The 19,980-nt window shown below is 30.9% G+C and overlaps 1 protein-coding gene across 1 annotated transcript; it reads left to right on the top strand.

The window, feature by feature from the left end:
• The first annotated feature begins 341 nt into the window (after positions 1–341).
• Positions 342–19,528, top strand: LOC143057789 (solute carrier family 35 member D2-like protein). The gene is made up of 11 exons (XM_076231191.1): positions 342–507; positions 4,628–4,661; positions 4,983–5,069; positions 5,673–5,740; positions 7,217–7,288; positions 8,619–8,687; positions 10,500–10,602; positions 14,091–14,183; positions 14,542–14,688; positions 15,123–15,205; positions 16,051–19,528. The coding sequence occupies exons 1-11, from the start codon at positions 380–382 to the stop codon at positions 16,160–16,162; spliced, it is 996 nt and encodes a 331-aa protein (XP_076087306.1). The 5' UTR covers positions 342–379; the 3' UTR covers positions 16,163–19,528.
• The last annotated feature ends 452 nt before the right edge of the window (positions 19,529–19,980 follow it).

Here is a 19,980-nt window from a genome sequence, read left to right as displayed (position 1 = left end):
CATTATACTTGAAAAATGAAGATTTATTTAATTTTAATCATGCAAAGGGTATATTTCTTGGCACCATGAAGCCATTTAAGTGAAAACCCACATTGACATTTTGTTTTTTTAACAATTATTTGATCATCTTTGATATTTTTTGGATAAATTTTGTTTACAATGTTGGTTTATATACAATAGTTCAAGAAAAATACATAAATATTTTTGTAGAAATAAGTGTTTTTTATTCAAAGAAAATATTCAGAAAAAATTAATTGTGACTTTTTGTCCTGTGACTTTTTGTCCGTGACTTTTTGTCTGTGACTTTTTGTCCTGTGACTTTCTGTCCTACATTCTCTTTTACATCCGCTTCCTATCTCCAACATCAACAGTCCACATCATGGGTCTTTTAGATAGGTTTGGTGACTCTGGTTCAGCAACTTTTATGCGTCTCTTCTCTGCGTTGTTTTATGGATTTTCATCTTTCCTGATTATAGTTGTCAATAAAATAGTGCTCACTACATACAAGTAAGTTACAGTCACTCAAGAACCGAGGGTACAACTTCAAGTCAAATCGGCACCTAGTTAAATCGGCCTCTGGTCAAATCGACACATATTTATAGTCAATTCGGCATTTTAATAAATCTAAATGTGTCATATGATATAACAGTTCGTGTGTCATGAATAAAGCGCGAACTAGGTTCCTATGTTAATACACCTTATCGCTAATCCCAGCTGACCCGGCTGCTTGAACGTTTGACGCATACAACAATCACTTTACCATTGCGGCGTCAGATATTTTGTTTTATGACGTCAAAATTTTACAGGAACCTGTGTGATATCCGGTAATGGCAGACAAATAGGGATAAGGTGTATGTACTTTTGTTTGTCTACATCAGAACATCAATTATGTCGGCGTGGGCGGAAATAGATTTATCTTATTAAATGGTAGACTTGAACGGCTGTATTTCTATATATGTCCTATTGCCACTACATGGCGAGTGACAGTTCTGGAAATCTTTGAATTGATATTCACTAACAGAATACACCTTATCAAACATGTCAAATACGCTGTAACCATATTTGTAAATCTGTTCTGCTCGACCAGAAAGTCTTTCATGCTTGAGCTTTTGACTTCATACAACAATCACTTTACCTTTGCAGCGTCATAAATTTTCTATTGTGACTTAATAATTTCACACTTTTGTGATGTCCAGTAATGGCAGACAAATACCCATAAAGTGTATAAATTAACTGAATCATTAACGAACTTGTTAACTTAAGTGTCTATTTGGTGTTCATTTATAAATGAGTATGAAAATGATATGGATTTTCAACCCAACTCGACTCTATAGAGATAAAGTCAAATCTGTGGCTGTGCATAGTTAAATTGGCCTCTGGTCTAATAGCATACCTGCCAACTGACACTATTTGCAGGGGATTTCCCCCATGGAGGCTTCCAAATGAACATTTTGAAAGAACGATTTTGTTCACAATTTTACAATTGATTTTACAATGGCAATGGGCTTATTGGAGTATGTAGAAGCCAAAACACAACATTACAATGTATTTGAAGGCCCCTTGAAGACCCCTTGAAGGTTTTGTAGGACTATAAGAGCCGTCTTGCACGCAAAACCCCCATGGGCATTTTGAAAAGTTGGCAGGTATGTAATAGACATCTATTTATAGTCAATTCAACATCCAATGATTTGATAAATGTATACATATATAAATATTTCTAAATATGTATAAATGATCTTTCAAATTTTTAATTATATTGAAATTTTTTGGGGTTAAAAAACTAACCAGTCTAAATTATTCTGACATCTTGAACATGTTGAAAGGCTATACTTTTTTTTTGCTTCACAGTTAGGGACGACATCAAAAGATCGATGTAGGATAAAAAACTTAAATCAAATAGTTTGAGGGGGGTGGGGTCAACATTGCTGCAAGTTTTGTTAATCTAAAATCGATTTTACATATATCCCTATTGGTCAATCAATTTTTCCCAAATGAAGTTAAGAGGGGGGTGTGGGGTCAGTGAAAAAACTATGTGAATTAAGTTTTTTTATCCTTCATTGAACTTTTGATGTCGTCCCTTAGGCATAAAAGAAAAAAGTAGAATAGCCTTTAATAGGTCATAACTATTTGGACTAATTTTATTTTTTTTTGTAATTCATTGAATTGTCCAACTGTTTTGTGTTTAGGGTTTGACCCCAGTGTGGTCTATTAAATCAGGCGGCACTTTTATTTTTTTTGTAATTCTTTAATTTGTCCAACTGTTTAGGGTTCAATCGCTGCAGTCTTCTAAGCCAGTGCTCAGCAAAGCATTTTATCTCAAATGCATAGTTTTCATTTTGATATATATCAACTGACAACAGAGCAATAATTTTCTTAAAGAAACATTATTTGTAGTTAATTTCAATCAGGTTCCACTAAAATAATTTACGTTAAATAATAAATATGGAAAAACTGATTAACAAATAAGTTGTTCCAAATATTACAGGTATCAAAAGTGTCCAAATTAGACATTTAATACTTAGTTTTAGATGAGTGATTATGGCAAACTATCTAGTGTGAAATTGTTGTTACTTCTTTTAAGGAAATAGTTTTTACTGTCACTTTAAATCACTGTACAAACATGTATTTAAAACAAGTTTTGATTATCTGTCTGTTAGCAAAGATTTAACAAAGTTATCTACATTTACCATTAGCCATTTCCTTTATTGAATAAGATACAGATGTTTTATTTACATTTTTGTTTATACTTTAATTTTTATTGTAGAGAGTCTTATAACAACAACACTTTAGGGACTGCTGCAGAAAATTTATTGATCGACATGTTTCGGTGCCTAGGGCACCGTCATCAGGATAAAAACAATACATAAAATCATGTTGAAGTAAAAAATCGGGTTGTTAAAATTTAAACGTCACAGTGTCACAATGGTAAGTAACGTTATTAATAGCAACGTACTGAAAGTGAAAGTGAAAGTTCATTGTAAGTATGTAAATAAACTATCTGGTCTGAATGTTCTGTTAAATTTCTTCCCCAAAATAGACGACATTTTATCAGCAATTCCGTACCATTTCGACTGGCTTACCTCTGGCCAAGGGAAGCCAGTCGAAATGGTCATTGGTACGGAATTGCTGATAAAATGTCGTCTATTTTGGGGAAGAAATTTAACAGAACATTCAGACCACACAACCTATACAGTCTATACACAGCCTGACAACTAATTGTATTATTCTTTCCACGATGCAAGAGGACAAACACATGTTGGCAGAATAATTTTAACAAACATTTTCACAACAAAAACATTTTATTTTTAATTTCTTTTTATAGTTTATTTACATACTTACAATGAACTTTCACTTTCACTTTCAGTACGTTGCTATTAATAACGTTACTTACCATTGTGACACTGTGACGTTTAAATTTTAACAACCCGATTTTTTACTTCAACATGATTTTATGTATTGTTTTTATCCTGATGACGGTGCCCTAGGCACCGAAACATGTCGATCAATAAATTTTCTGCAGCAGTCCCTAAAGTGTTGTTGTTATAAGACTCTCTACATTTTATGTTTTTATCATAACGACCCTGCATACCCTCGGGTATCCACTTTATGGACTCTACCGTACTACAGACTCACCAGGCGTTGGTTCACTTTCGTTTGTAATTGATTTTAATTTTTATTGATAAATAGTATTAAAGGGACACCTCAGTGACCTGTTTTTTTTTAATTTATTAGGTAGTTACTTATTATTCTAAAAAGGATGTATTTAGTTTTACTATAAACTGTTATAATTGCTCTGCCGATTTTGATAAACTCCTGGTAATTTAACATGTTCAGATCATTATGTGAATAAATGATATAAAATCTGATTTGAAGGGTGTAAGGTTGATTTCATAACATTCCCCTTTTTTGAACTTTAGTGGATTGTTGTCTCATTCGCAATCATACCACATCTCCTTATTTTAATATTTAAATATCTTTTTGACTATATTTTACTCTGGGTAAGTTACCCTGAAAAAATAGTATGATCTGCTTTAGAGCTAGCCTGCGCATGCAGACACATGCAATAGACATTATTTACATTTGTACCTCCTTATTTTATCTGCCTTATTTATTAACAGGCTAAATTACATAAGGTATTGATTGAAAGCTACATTGCCAACTACCCCAGATGTGACTGATTTTTATTTTCCATTATGTCCATGATGTTTTTTGGTCTGTGTGTCTGTTGGTTGGTTCTTTCGTTTGGATGTCTGTCTGTTCATCTGTCCCACTTCAGGCTAAAGTTTTTGGTCAGGGTAGTTTTTGATGAAGTTGAAGTGCACTCTTCTTGAAACTTAGTACACATGTTCCCTATGATACAATTTTTCTAATTTTAATGCCAAATTAGAGTTTTTACCCCAATTTTACGGTCCCCTAACATAGAAAATGATAGTGCGATTGGGGCATCTGTGTACTATGGACACATTCTTGTTTTTAAAAGAAGTTAACATAGATCAATCACTGGTGATTCAAAATAACCTTTTTTCATTTAAATTATGGCTTTAAAATAGTATTCTTTTTGTTACATGTACTAACCAACAATTAATTAAAAAAGTAGAAATTTATTAATTTGTTTAATGTATTGTAGATTTCCATCATATCAGTGTTTGGCTCTTGGGCAGGTAAGTTAACTTTTAATATCTCAACAAAGTTAACATGGAAAGGAATTCAAACAGTAAATTTGTCAAAAATGTACCTTCTAGATCTCCTTATGACCATTTGTTTAAATAAATACATATTCGTAGAAAAACAACTTGTCAATCCAAATTTTCAAGGATGAAAAGGCTATGGCAAGCAAAAATTTTAACACAATTTAACATATCTTACTTGAGGAGGGGAGTTAAATAGGATTTTTTTCATACTCTCCATCATATATATTATATTAAACAGATTTTTAGTTGGACATTTTATATAATCATAATGTATTATTATTTTTTTAACAGATGGTGACAGGCATTGTTGTGTTATTTTTTGCCAGACAACTAAGTATTGTAGATTTCCCAGGTTTCAGTACAGACATATTTAGAAAGGTAAATAACAGAACACAAAAGAAATGTAACATTTAGTAAGCATTGTCCACAACACTTATATTGATTAAAAAAATCATGGATTGAATTCCTTAGTAAAATTTAAGAGATACCAGTAACTAGTCTAAGACATGGAGTCAACATTTATTAAAACGTCCACAAGATGGGAAATTGAATAACAACAGATCTCTAAAGGAGTAGGTGACCTGTTGCAAGTCACATTTTTTAGTCTTACCCAACATGCCATCATTACCACTTAGCAAAATTTCTTGACTTTTTTGTAAGTCCACTTAATAACTATGTACATGAAATATTTGTCTCTTTACATGAAGCGATTGTCATAGACTACATATATTGGCTTAATTTTTGTCTTACAATAAAACAAAAATAATTACAGGACAGGCACTACACTGTTTGTGATCACTGAACTCACTGAAATCCTAGAATAAAGGTATAGCAACACTCAAAGTACAATTGAAAAAGACCTATCTCATCAGAGATGTATACATACTTCATTCACATTTAAAGAAAAAAAAAGGATGTAATGAATTGATAAATGCATAAAGAAGTAAACAGGAAGAAAAGATCTTTTATTCTTATTTTCAGATATGGCCTTTGCCTTTATTTTTCCTTGGAAATCTGGTGCTGGGTTTAGGTGGAACCCAAAAATTAAAGTTAGTATATTTTTGAATGTAGAAAACAAATTCATTCAAGGAGTATCTCATGTACACTTAGTTTCTGCTATGAATGTAATCACACATTTAAATGAAATAAACAATATATATGTCACTGCAAAATGGATAAAAAAGATAAAAAAAAAGGTCAAACCAAGTGTTTGAATTTTGTTTCACCTGTGACAACGTTGTTTTAGCAAGACTTAGGTGTGCTGATTCACATGTCAGTGGTTGGGGTTGTCAGCATCTGTTGATAAAGACTGATAAACGTCAGTTCAAGAGTAAACGCTAATGATAAGTCAATTATATTTAATATGCAGCTCTGTAAGCATTGGCACATCTCATTCCATGGAGACTATTTGTCCATAGACTTCTCAGTCATGGTTTATTGACTATGAAACTTTTGCTTGATCTACATTTGAAAGTTTGATTAGGTTATTTTAAGGTTAAGTTGATATTTAATATGCTATTGCATTAGCATTAGTACATCTAATTTCAATGGAGATTTTTGACCCACTCGTTCAGTCATAGTAAATTGATGTTGAGACTATTGCATAGTTTATAAGTTTGTGAGTATGACAGTTTAAAGGTGAACCACTAATGGTAAGTCAGTGATATTTGCATATCTTATTTCCTTGGTTATTATTTGATCTCACCCCTTCATCTTGAATGTCAGTGTAATAGCTAAATAATGTACTAACTTTAGACTCTGTCATATCTTTTTATGTCTGTTTGCACCTTACAGATATTTCACAGTTAATGCACATGACCCAAGAATGTGTCTTGACTTTGACCAAATGTTTCAAATAAAGATATCATTCAAAGCTGATTTATATCTTGAAACGACAATAAGACATGCATAAAGATTTTTCTGACTAGGACATTCATTCTCTTTGGCTTCCTTTACAAATAAAAAAGGATCGCCACAAATAGCCAATAGTGCTGGGTGCCATTAAACACCAACAATCATTCAATTACTTTTAACCAACTTATTTTCACAGAAACTTTTTTTTCGCCTTTAGCTCATTCTTGCGATTTAATTTTGTGATTTTCAAACTACTTTGAAACTAGATGTATTTATAAAGTAAGAAAAGATCCTAGTTTTACATAGTCACAGTGATTAAGATTTGTGTTTTTTTTTTTTACTCACAAAAGTCACAAAACTAAATTGCTCTTGACAATTAGTTGGTTAACAGTAATAATGTATCATGAAATTCATCTTAGGTTATTATCATGACTAACTCTCATCCAAGATCTTGTAAATGTGTTGAACTGTATTCATGTCTGAGTCATTTGAGAAACACTTTTTCAATTTATTAGTCATGAATTATCTTCATTCCACATTTTGCAGGTCATGGTCTTTATTTCAAATTATTGAAATCATTTGACAGCCCCATTAAATTCTGCTATTGTTTCATATTCGCTGTGATTTGTGGGTAATACTGTCACTTTTTTGACATTTAATGACTTTTTCAGCTTACCTATGTTCATAATACTCAGAAGATTTACCATACTGTTCACTATGATTGCAGAATATTATGTCTTGGGGTAAGTATGTACCAGTAGGTAATACATTGTCTTTGGTTACATCTTCTGACATCAGACTCGGACTTCTCTTGAACTAAATTTTAATGTGCGTATGCGTTTACTTTTCTGCATTGGCTAGAGGTATTGGGGGAGGGTTGAGATCTCACAAACATGTTTAACCCCGCCTCATTTTTGCGCCTGTCCCAAGTCAGGAGCATCTGGCCTTTGTTAGTCTTGTATTATTTTAACTTTTAGTTTCTTGTGTACAATTTGGAGTTTAGTATGGTGTTCATTATCACTGAACCAGTATATATTTGTTTAGGGGCCAGCTGAAGGACACCTCCGGGTGCGAGAATTTCTCATTGCATTGAGGACCTGTTGGTAACCTTCTGCTGTTGTCTGCTCTAGGGTTGGGTTGTTGTCTCTTTGGCACATTCCCCATTTCCATTCTCAATTTTATTTAATGGTAGGTAACTGTTTCATCAGTTTCATCATACACAACCTTTATCACAAATATTCCTGTTAGTTTATATTTTTTTTTTTAGAATTGGAAAGGAAATGATATGGCATAATAAAACTGTAAAAGGATGTTTGCTCTGCTTTTTAAAGACACTTATAAATTAGTAGTATGTAAATAACAGAACTTAAAAACAGAAATAAATAAAATTCTCTGACCTTGTTTTTGAGATATAAACTGTAGAAAATTTGGAGGGAAGTGAGTCCCTCTTTATTTTTCATACATTCAACATTTGCTCCTGTTTTCTTTAGATAGTTATGAAGAATAATAAGTATTTTATAAGATTTTCTAAAAATGTCTCAAAGGCATTCATACCACATCTTTGTATTGCCTCGTTTACACATACATTTAATTCGAATTGAATTTGAATTGGCTTATTCTCATTATCTAATTCGCATTTGAAATGCGTTTTTGTTAATATGAATTAGTTAACGTCGTTAGAACAAAACGCGAATTTGATGCACAACGCAATTCATATTAGAATTTATGTAAGGACATAACACGTTTTGAATTTGAATTAAACTAATTTAAATAAGTTAATGCGAATCTAATTCGATTATGTGTGAATGAGGCATATGTCTATCTTAAACTATATCATGTATATGTTATAGAATTGTAGGGGTAAGCAAAAGGAATTTCTTGCTCCTTAAAATTGAAAAAAAAAACAATAGATGATTTTTCTTAGTATAATTTAAGCTTCTGGTCAATTTTTTTTGTAAATGAAGATATTAAAAATTGTTTTATGGACTTTGCTTTGATTTAGGTGTCATTGGTATAGCTTGGTGAATATAAATTTGTTGGCATTCCCTTTTCTACTGATTTGATTCTTTTCAGTGTAAAAGCATCAAGAACAATTCAGATGACTGTATTCTTAATGATCTTTGGAGCCCTGGTGGCGGCTAGGTAAGTTATTAAGTGAATGTATTCAAACATTTTTAGTTCCATATATTTTTATACCACAATCATAATTGCACACAAGACAGAAGAAAAATATTTACAATATTCACAGAGACCTATTTCAAATATATTGAATTTTGTAATTGTACATTTTTCCCTTCTGTCAAAGTACATCATAATACTAGGTTACACTAAACATGAAAACAGTGCATATATTCCCAACAATATGATAGTAAATGATCTTGCGCTCAGCCAATCTACATTACGTGAACTAAAATGCAGATATTGTATTGATGCATTCTGTTAACTCAGCTATACAACCGAAATATATAGACTTGGTCATGAAGTCACACCTCTTTCCTTTCACATCTTGTTTAGATAAGATGTCAATATATAGCTTTAATGAAGTCATGCCCCTTGTCTCTTGTATCTTGTTTAGATGAGATGTCAATATATAGCTTTAATGATGAAGTCATGGCCCTTGTCTCTTGTATCTTGTTTAGATAAGATGTCAATTTATAGCTTTAATGATGAAGTCATGGCCCTTGTCTCTTGTATCTTGTTTAGATAAGATGTCAATATAAAGCTTTAATGAAGTCATGGCCCTTGTCTCTTGTATCTTGTTTAGATAAGATGTCAATATATAGCTTTAATGAAGTCATGGCCCTTGTCTCTTGTATCTTGTCTAGATGAGATGTCAATTTATAGCTTTAATGATAAAATCACACCCCTTTTCATTTGTATCTTGTCTAGATACCCAAGTTAATGATGAAGTTCCACCTCTTTCCTAAAAAATCTTGTCTCAATAAGATGTAACAGCCAAATATAAAAAGATGTGGTATGGTTGGCATTGATTGGCAGTGGGACGACTATCCACCAAACAAGCTTTGATCATGAGGTCCCACCTCTTTCCTATAGCATCTGTCTAGATAAAATGTCAATATAGAGCTTGATTGATAAAGTCACACCCTTTCCCTTTGCATCTTAGAAAATATAACCTTGATCATAAAAAAAGCCAAACTTCTCCCCTTTTGCAGCTTGCAGTCTCTGGTTCAACCCCATTAAATGTTCAGGCACCTGTCCCAAGTCAGGAACCCCTTAAGTGGTTATTTTTTGTCAATCTATTACTAAATATTATCAACATTTAGATACCTTTGTTTATTCTCATTTATTTAAAATTTAGAAAGTGATATGATTTTTATGTAAAAACATATTTCATAAGTGTAAGGCATATTTCATAAAAGAGGGACAAAAGATATCAGAGGGACAGTCAAACTCCTAAATCAAAAATAAACTGACAACACCATGGCTTAAAATGAAAAAGACTAACAGAAAAACAATAGTACAAATGACACAACATAGAAAACTAAAGAATAAGCGACACGAAGTGTATAGACAAATTTCATAAGTGTAAGAAGAAAATTGAAACAAATAAAACATATTAAATTTACAGATTCACACCAATAAAATTGAGAATTGAAATCGGGAATATGTCAAAGAGAAAACAACATGACCAAAGAGTAAAAGTCCACCAACAATTGGTTTTCAACACAATAAAAACATCTGGCACCTGGAGGCAGATTTCAGATGGCCCCTTGATAAAATGTTTTAATGAAAATGGACATCATACTAAACTGCAAAACATATAAATGAACTTAAATTACAAAACATTCAAGATTAACAAAGGATCCTGGCTTTGGACAGGCACAACAATGTGAACTTTAGATTGAAATTGAAATGATGGATAAGAATAAAATATGCCTTGCAGAAATAGATAGATGTATCTTTTCTTATCAAATTTCCTATTTTCTGTTTCAGTAATGACCTAGCTTTTGACCTTGTTGGATATGTATTTATAATATTAAATGATTTATGCACATCAGCTAATGGTGTCTACACGAAAAAGAAATTAGAAGCTAAGGTAAATATAAAAATATCAGTTGATTTTGACATTGTCTAATTTATATATTTACTTTGTGGTTTTCATAGCTTGTAAAGAAGTCTTATTTTCTAAACAAAATTGCGGAATTAATTATGTTGGGTTTGTATCGCTCAGTCTTTAGGCTCTATGCAGGTTTTTTTTTAATAAGTTAATCTTATTGTTTTTTTGCCATGCTGTCCTCAGGTTTTTATTGACTTATATTTTTAGCAAGAAAATGCATAACATAAGATTTAAGTTCTTTCTAGTATTTTTTAAGAATACAACTTATTGTATATCTTCCCATAATTTCTATTTTGTAAATCGGCTTTGCTTGTTCAGGAGAGCATGTGAATGCCATACTCATTAAACTTATTAGTTAATGGGGATGAGAGAAAAAATGATACAACTGGGTATTTCCTATAACAGTTTAATAATAAACCTATGGAATATTTCAGAGCAGGAAAGTGAGTATTTTAGAAAGTTGGAATGCTAGAAAATTAAAGTCAATATGAAGTAGACTATTTATAAGGAAACATATTGTGATGCATAATTTATTCTTATTCCAAAGTTTTATTGTTTTTGCCTTTGCTATTATATCTACGAATTAATTTATTGAAATCAATTTCTATTCAATTATTTCAAATTGATTTGATTACAATTGCATGCAGACCAGAGAATATCTCATCTCATTATTCATTTTACTTACTTGCCTATGTAAGATGTTCATGCAAAGTAAAAGCTATTATAGTACATACAATATATGACAGTGTCCTAGCTAGATTATAAAAGAGGGACACAACCTCTTCCCTTTCTCTTCTCCATCTGCAACTTATATGCATCCCTTTACTATGTATTTTTTGTTTCTGGAAGAAAAATAATTACTTTTCAGTTGAAAAAATAATCGTGAGAACTATGGGAACAAGCTTATAACAACACCCATATATTACAAATTCACCCCAAATACATTATAATTAAGATATTTAAAAAAAATAAATCAAATTTATATGCCTTGAACTGGTAAAAATTTAAACTTACACTAAAATTCTGCACTACCCTTACTCGACTTAAGGTTTTCTATAGATTTCAATTTGACCACAATATATATGTTAATTAACTGGTACCATTGTCAAGTTACATCTACAAGATGAAACATAGAGATAATAGCTGGGAACCAGTTCTTAAACAAAATTAATTATCTATGAATATTATGTATCGCTCCAAAAGAAGCGTGGTTTGAGAAACAGCTGTATTTACAAAGTGCAACCTGTATGACGTGGTATGTCATTGTTAATTTGTTTGATTTCAAACATTAAACTTTCATAAGAGAGTAATTATTTTTTGCCAAAAATGTGAATGACATGACATAAATTTTACTTGAAGTATCACCATTATAAGGCACAACATCCTACATACAGTTCTTATGATACAGGTATCACCATAACTTAATGTAAAATGCAATTATTCTATCTTAAGATTTGACTGAATACCCATTATTGGCACAGTGAAGCCTGTTCAGGTATATAAAGCTTAATGGGAAAGGGTATTTAAGTAAAAAGGTTAAAAAATCCATTTAAGCTTTCCTACTTGTCAATAAATATCAATTTTCGTCCATTGCAAACATGTTTTAAAGAGAACATGTATTATAAAGTAATGAACTGTAAATAATATGTTGTGGCAATGCTTTTTTGGAAGTAAGTTGAGGATTCCTTTAGGGCAGTTGCATTGTTGCAATTAAATTTTTCGTTTGATGATATCAAAATTAGATGGATTTGAATTTCTCTAAATTTTACAAAATAACGCACAAACAACAGTTTTAAATAAGTCTGAAATTAGAAAAGAATCAAAATGGTAAAGAAATGTAAATAGTTTTTGTCGAGCCTGCAACTTTCGTTGCAAAAGCTCGACATAGGGATAGTGATCCGGCGGCGGTGGTGGCGGCTACAGCGGCGGCAATGTTAGCTAATTTATTAAAAGCTTTATATTTTAAAAGTGGAAGACCTGGATGCTTCATACTTGGTATTTATATGCCTCATGTTATGAACTTTCTGTCAGTCACATGTCCAATGTCATTGACCTCATTTTCATTGTTCAGTGACTACTTGCAAAAAAAGTTTTTTTGTAATGTTAAATTCTCTCTTATTATAAGTGATAGGATAACTATGTTTGGTATGTGCATACCTTGCAAGGTCCTCATGCCCGTCAGACAGTTTTCAATTGACCTTGACCTCATTTCATGGATCAGTGAACAAGGTTAATTTTTGGTGGTCAAGTCCTTATCTCAGATACTATGAGCAGTAGGTCTAGTATATTCCGTGTATGGAAGAACTGTAAGGTGTACATGTCCAACTTGCAGGTGTCATCTGACCTTGACCTCATTTTCATGGTTCAGTAGTTATAGTTAAATTTTTGAGTTTTGGTCTGTTTTTAATATACTATATGCAATGGGTCTACTATATTTGGTGTATGGAATGATTGTAAGGTGTACATGTCTAGCTGACAGGTGTCATCTGACCTTGAACTCATTTTCATGGTTGAGTGGTCAAAGTTAAGTTTTTGAGTTTTGGTCTATTTTTCTAATACTTTATGCAATAGGTCAACTATATTTGGTGTATGGAAATATTTTATGATCTATATGTCAGTCGTGCAGGTTATATTTGACCTCGACCTCATTCGGTTCATTGCTAGTGTTAAGTATTTGTGTTTTGGTCTGTTTTTCTCAATTTATAAGCAATAGGTCAACTATATTTGTTTTATGGAAGAATTGTTAGCTGTTCATGTCTGCCTGGCATGGTTCATCTGACCTTGGCCTCATTTTCATGGTTCTTTGATCAATGTTTAGTTTTCTTGGTTAATGTTGACAGTTGTAATAAAGCTTTATATTTAGGACTATCAACATAATATCAATGATTAGTAAAAAAGGTGAGACATTTCAGTGTGTGTACTCTTGTTTAAAAAAAAAAATGTACATAGTACATATATGGAACATCTTTGATGAAACACCTTGTGACAAACTAATATGGTACATACATGATACCCATTCGGACCTTTTGTCCTTTTAAAAAAGGTGGTAGAAAATGTTTAAGCTTGCTAGTACATGTACTTTAAAGTTAAATAAGATGTTGCAAGATTCAAGAAACTTTACAGTAACAAGTTTTATCAACTAGATGAATGTCTGATGAAGTTATATTTCATATTATAATTATTATTCTAAACATGAGTTTTGCTGTATTTCATGACAGTTCAAAATTAATTTAATTTTAATCTTTTGATTCTTTTACTTGTATTTTCAAAACTCTGTTCTTTCAAATTCACTGATTTACTCTTAGCTGTCAATCATCTGTTCATATATTTTTAGTACAAGTTAACAGTAACTATAAGATAATAAGAGTAAAAGCTATAAATGGTTAACATTTTCATGATTGGTAAAAAACACCAGCATCTAGTAAGTATTTCCTTATATTAAACTGTTGTTCCTTTCAATATTTCAGGATTTAGGAAAGTATGGACTGTTGTTTTACAATTCCTTGTTTATGATTGTACCTATCAGCATTTTAGCTTTCTCTATGGGAGAAATAGATAAGGTAAATATAACAAAAGTTTGTGAAATCTGCTAAAATGTATATATTTTATAAGAATAATAACAAAAATAATGAGAATACATACAGTTTATTTGAGCCCATGTGTTTTCCTTACTTAGTCATCCGTTACTATAAGGTAGCAACTAAAGGTCACTGTATGGCCTTCAACCATGAGCAAAACCCATACTACATAGTAAGCTACACACATTTTGTTTTACTTAGTCTTTTGTTTCCATGGAAAGCATTCATATCCATCTTGTTTTAAATTTTGAATAAGAATCAAATTTGAATGAAGACTTAATAACAAGAAAAGATTATCATTCAAATCACAAAAACATAGTAAGTATTTTACTATATTCAGGCAATGAAGTTTGAGGATTGGCTGACCATTGGATTTTTGACCCAGTTCTTGTTGTCATGTTTTATGGGATTTATACTGAATTACTCAATAGTGTTGTGCACTCAACATAATTCTGCTCTAACAACTAACATAGTTGGAGTCCTTAAGGTACGTGAATTAATAATATACTGGTATTACAGACAAAAGTTCATACACTGCCAAAAATACTAGCATGTCTTTATAGGTAAACTTAATGTGCAATCATCAAATCAACAATTGATGCTGTTGGAGCTTATCTCATAAATATCATTTGGTCATAATGGAAGATAGTGTCATAGAGTAATAAACAGGAGAAAACAATAGGCTGTAATAAGGGGAAATAACAAGAAATATTTTCTATATACAGTTTTATCTAATAAAAGAATTGTAGTTTATCCTATGGTAAATAGGTTTTCAACTCAAGTATAAAGTAAATTTTGAATGACATTTTAAAATAAGAACTTGTTATTGCATAAAAGAGGAAGTTGGAAAGGTTTATACCGATCCCCATGAATTTTTCTTCTGAAATAGTTCCATAAAAAAATTTTGTTTGTATTTTTCAGAACCTGTTTGTGACATATATTGGAATGTTTCTTGGAGGAGATTATAATTTTACTTGGATAAATTTTACTGGTATTAACATAAGGTAAGTCAAATATAATTTGTCTCCTAATTATTTATATCTTTTATACAAATGCTTTATGTTCTTAACTTTCAGTCTGGCACAAGTCTGTTGTCGTTGACCTTATTTTCAGGATTCAGTCTCTTCTTTTAAAAAATCATTATTCTATTATTTCATGTGATAGTTTTTCATTTATTATATGTAATTGGACAACTTCATTAAAAAGGCAGAATATGGTTTAGTAACCTCTAGACTCCACCTGTCTGTCTTTACAACACTCATTGAACAAGGAAAATTTTAACCAGGTGTTCATGGCTTTAATATCAGGGAATGATTAGTTATGCTCCAGTATACATTTAACCTAAATCAATTATATACAGTGATGCAGGTCAGGTTTTTGATCTTTTTTGGTTATAATAAAATCATTTTAAGATATTCATGCTTTTCAGACAAGGTTCACCTAACCATCACATCATTGTATAGATCAGAAATCAACGTTAAGTTTTCCTGGTGAGGTTCAATACAAAGATACTGAAAATGTCAACTTTATTTGGTATAAAAAATATGATGATTGATTTTCTTATCCAGCCAATCTCATGTCTACACTCCTTGTAGAATATTTGCGAAAAAGTTTAAAAGAAACTGCACATTTTACTTTGGCAGATATATGTGCAACCTTGGGGTACATAGGAACACTGTTCTTTTATTTTTGAGTAAAATTGCCTTCTAAAAGAACCTACAATTATTATTTCAAGTAATTGCTATTTGGCAGACAAAATATGTGCAACCACAGCATACATAGTACCACTGCTCTTTTATTTCTAAGTAGCCATCTATAATGTGTACTGACAAGTTTCTTTTTGTTTCAGTGTATTTGGCAGTTTGATTTACAGTTATGTGACATTTAGAAAGATTGACAAATCAAAAGAAATCATTGTAGAAAAACCAGAGGTACAACAGAAAGCACCAGCTACTGTATAACATTAATCCAACCAGCAATGTAAGAGATACTAAAAAAGACATTTTCTTGTTATATGCAATAAATTACATATAATAGAGGCTATTACGACTGTGTATTATAATGTGGGATTATTTTTGAAAAACTAAAGATGCTTCTTAATGTAATGTTAAAAGGCCAAGGGTTATAAAGCATGTTTGTGGAGATGATTTATTGTTAATTTTTACCAGGTAATCCATTTTTAAATGAAGTTGTGATTATATTGCATAAAAACCACTAAATGCTATGCATTATATTTTTTAACTTGTATTGTATTGTATTATTTTTGTTATTGTTTTGATAATGTACAGTTCATTTATGACAACACCAAAGTATTGTTAAGATTTTGAAAGTTTTCTATTGTTTTGTTTATGTTAAGGTTATGTATGCTACATTTGATTTTTTAACGGAATTTTGTGACACAAATGTTGGTTATTGATTTGGAGATGTACGGCTGGCAGTCAGTTGGGTGGCCTGGTGGGCGGCAGCCAAATCTTGTCCATGCATTTACTCATGAACCATTCAACCTAAGCTTTTAGAATTTGAAAATGTTGTTACTGACAACAAAATGGAGGTCAAGTTTAATAATGACGATTTTCCTAAGCTTTTAAAATTTTAAAATGTTGATACTGATGACAAAATGGAGGTCAAGTTCAATAATGACGATTTTGACTTTTACCGTTCAGGAGTTACGGTTCTTGAAAGATTAAAAAATTATGTTTCCAGTCCTGTCCGTGCATTTACTCATGAACTGTTCAACCAAATCTTTCAAAATTTTAATATGTTGATACTGATGACAAAATGGAGGTCAAGTTCAATAATGACAATTTTGACTTTTACTGTTCAGGAGTTACGGTTCTAGAAAGATTGAAAAATTGTGTTTCCAGTCCTGTCCGTGCATTTACTCATGAACTGTTCAACCAAAGCTTTTGAAAGCTTTCAAAATTTTAATATGTTGATACTGATGACAAAATGGAGGTCAAGTCCAAGAATGACAATTTTGACTTTTACTGTTCAGGAGTAAAGATTGAAAAATTGTGTTTCCAGTCCTGTCCGTGCATTTACTCATGAACAATTATGATTCAACCAAAGCTTTTCAAATTTTAATATGTTGCTACTGATGACAAAATGGAGGTTATTTTTGATATTGACGATTTTCACTTTCACCGTTCATCAGTTATGGTCCTTGTGATATTGAAAAATGTTTAGGACACAAATAAATGTTAAAAAATCCAGTTTGCTGTTGCTCTGACAGCCTCTTGTTTATATTCATCTAAGATAAATGATTGTATAATCTTATTTGTAACAGTGTATACAGTTAAATATTCTTAGGCTACAAACTTCAAAATCGGTGTATTTAATTATATGCAATGTTAGCCCCACAATTTGAAGGTGATCAGCTTTACAATTTGGTAGACAGAATTCATATACAGTATGATTGTCTCCTGAAATAACTATCATTTATTGTCAGTGGGCATGTGCAATAGACAAAAGATTTATTTTCATTTTTGCATAGCTATTGAATTTTGTATTTTAAATGAATTTGACATGAGATTATCAACTGAGATTTTCTTTTTGTAAAATGTTTGATTAACTTATATTTTACATGAACATTGAACAAAAACTTGTCTAACAAGTACCACTAAGAACAATTGATTAACAAGAAAGAGACTGTGTCTGTATTAGCAATAGAAATAATAAATTATTATCCACAGTAAAAGCAGATGAACTTTTGTAACTTTCAGTTGTGATATCTACATTGGTTCTTTTTTAGCTGTCAAATTCATGTTCACCAATTTGACCCAATTCTCATATTTAATTTATAACTATGTAACACATTTATCCAAACTATTTAAAGTCTTAAATAAACAATCAACATGGCATGGGCATGAAAATTCATAGCTTCGTTTCGTGTGTATTTTAGTCTGTATGCCATCTAATTAACTATCAAGTTGACCTACAAAGTCATCTTATGACCATATAAGCGTTGTAAACATAAATATAATTAGATGAAGCGAACTCGTGCTATTGGATTTTTCTAGGTCTGTTTAATTTCATATTATAGATAAAAAAGATATGTTTTATCATCATTTTTACATGTATAAGAATGATTTTTTTGGTGGATAGAATCAGTCAATCAAATGATTTACCTTTGTTTCACTTTTAATGTTTACATTCTTTTCCTATAAATAACTTTACACAAACAATTCACATGTTATCCATCTCTAGCAAAGGGGTTTAATTGAAGTTCACATGAATACGGATTCAATAAGATCGAATTATTCACTTGCAAGTGAAAAACTCATCCTCAATGTTTCTTATTTTGACAAAATTGAACCATACTGGCTGCTAAAAGCGACTTATAATTTCGTTATTTCACTTATATTAATGATTGAACAAAATAATAGATCTTTTATATATCTTAGAGCTAGTTCCCCTTTAATGATGAGGTTTTATAGAAAATTGTATTATTGTTAAGGTGGTACCCAACACTTTCACTAAAATTAATTTGGCTCGTTTAATTTTCATAAAATTTTGCCAAATTATTTACTTTGACACATAAACAAAAATATAAAAATTTTAAAATTTTTGAACCAACCGTTTTGTCAGAAAAATTACACTGGTTATATAGCAATTTGACAAACACCAATTTTGATCATTGAGAAGCTTAATATTCCTTTTACAACACAACGTAATTAAAATGTTTAGCTGACTTTACAGAGTTATCTCCCTGTAGTCTTAGGTACCACCTTAATAACACTTTTACAGGACCATAACATACAGTTTAATGTGTTCTTTTTTAAGGTCCAATGTTGCATTATTCTGAGTTGATTTTCAGTCAGCTTTGAAACACTTGACCTTTTGTTTTATGAGGGAAAAGTTTTGAGGGGAAAATGTTAAAGTTTCTTTATAATTATTTTGTTGTTGCTGTTTTAGTAATAGATTTATTGCTCTGCATTTTCCTAAAGACAACCCTGCAGCTTATGAAATGTATTTTAAATTTTGTTTTTAAAATTGATCTCCAATCAATGTAGGAATTAGAAGGTTTGAAAGGGTGTTGAAATTAATAAAAACAATGCCTTATAAAATTGAATCTCAATGTGTTTTTTTACTGTAACATATTTTGACAAATCGTATTATAGTAGATGTAGTTTGGTCAGTTTGCTTTAATTCTGTAAAACCTAGATATGGATATTAGAAATCCAGAGTGTTCTTAAGTAGTATAAATTTAACAATCATGGTTAATATCGTTAAACATATAGTGAACAAATAATTTAGTGTACTATTTTTTAATTTTTTGTTATATTGTTAATTATTTATTTTTATATAATAAATACTGTGGGAACTCAGAGTGTGTTTATTTCATACTACCCTTCAATTCTGTATATGTATAGGTTATTTCAGAGTGTGTTTATTTCATACTACCCTTCAATTCTGTATATGTATAGGTTATTTCAGAGTGTGTTTCTTTCATACTACCCTTCAATTCTGTATATATATATATATATAGGTTATTTCAGAGTGTGTTTATTTTATACTACCCTTCAATTCTGCATATGTATAGGTTATTTCAGAGTGGGTTTATTTCATACTTCCCTTCAATTCTGCATATGAATAGGTTATTTGAAATAGTTTATTTAGTTAATCATTTTATGTTTGTGTATTCTGGTGTGGTAAGTTAAGTTCAGGCACTATGAAATATAAAATTTGGAGATGTTATACTATTTCCTATGAGAAAACTCTCAACCAAAGAGTATCTATGTTTGACTACTGATTCAAAAAGAGAGACATTGAAATAGCG

The sequence above is a fragment of the Mytilus galloprovincialis genome, chromosome 1, assembly GCF_965363235.1.
Source record: "Mytilus galloprovincialis chromosome 1, xbMytGall1.hap1.1, whole genome shotgun sequence".
Taxonomy (NCBI): Eukaryota; Metazoa; Mollusca; class Bivalvia; order Mytilida; family Mytilidae; genus Mytilus; species Mytilus galloprovincialis.
Note: the sequence above shows the minus strand (reverse complement) of the source record. Positions and strands in the feature narration are given on the sequence as shown.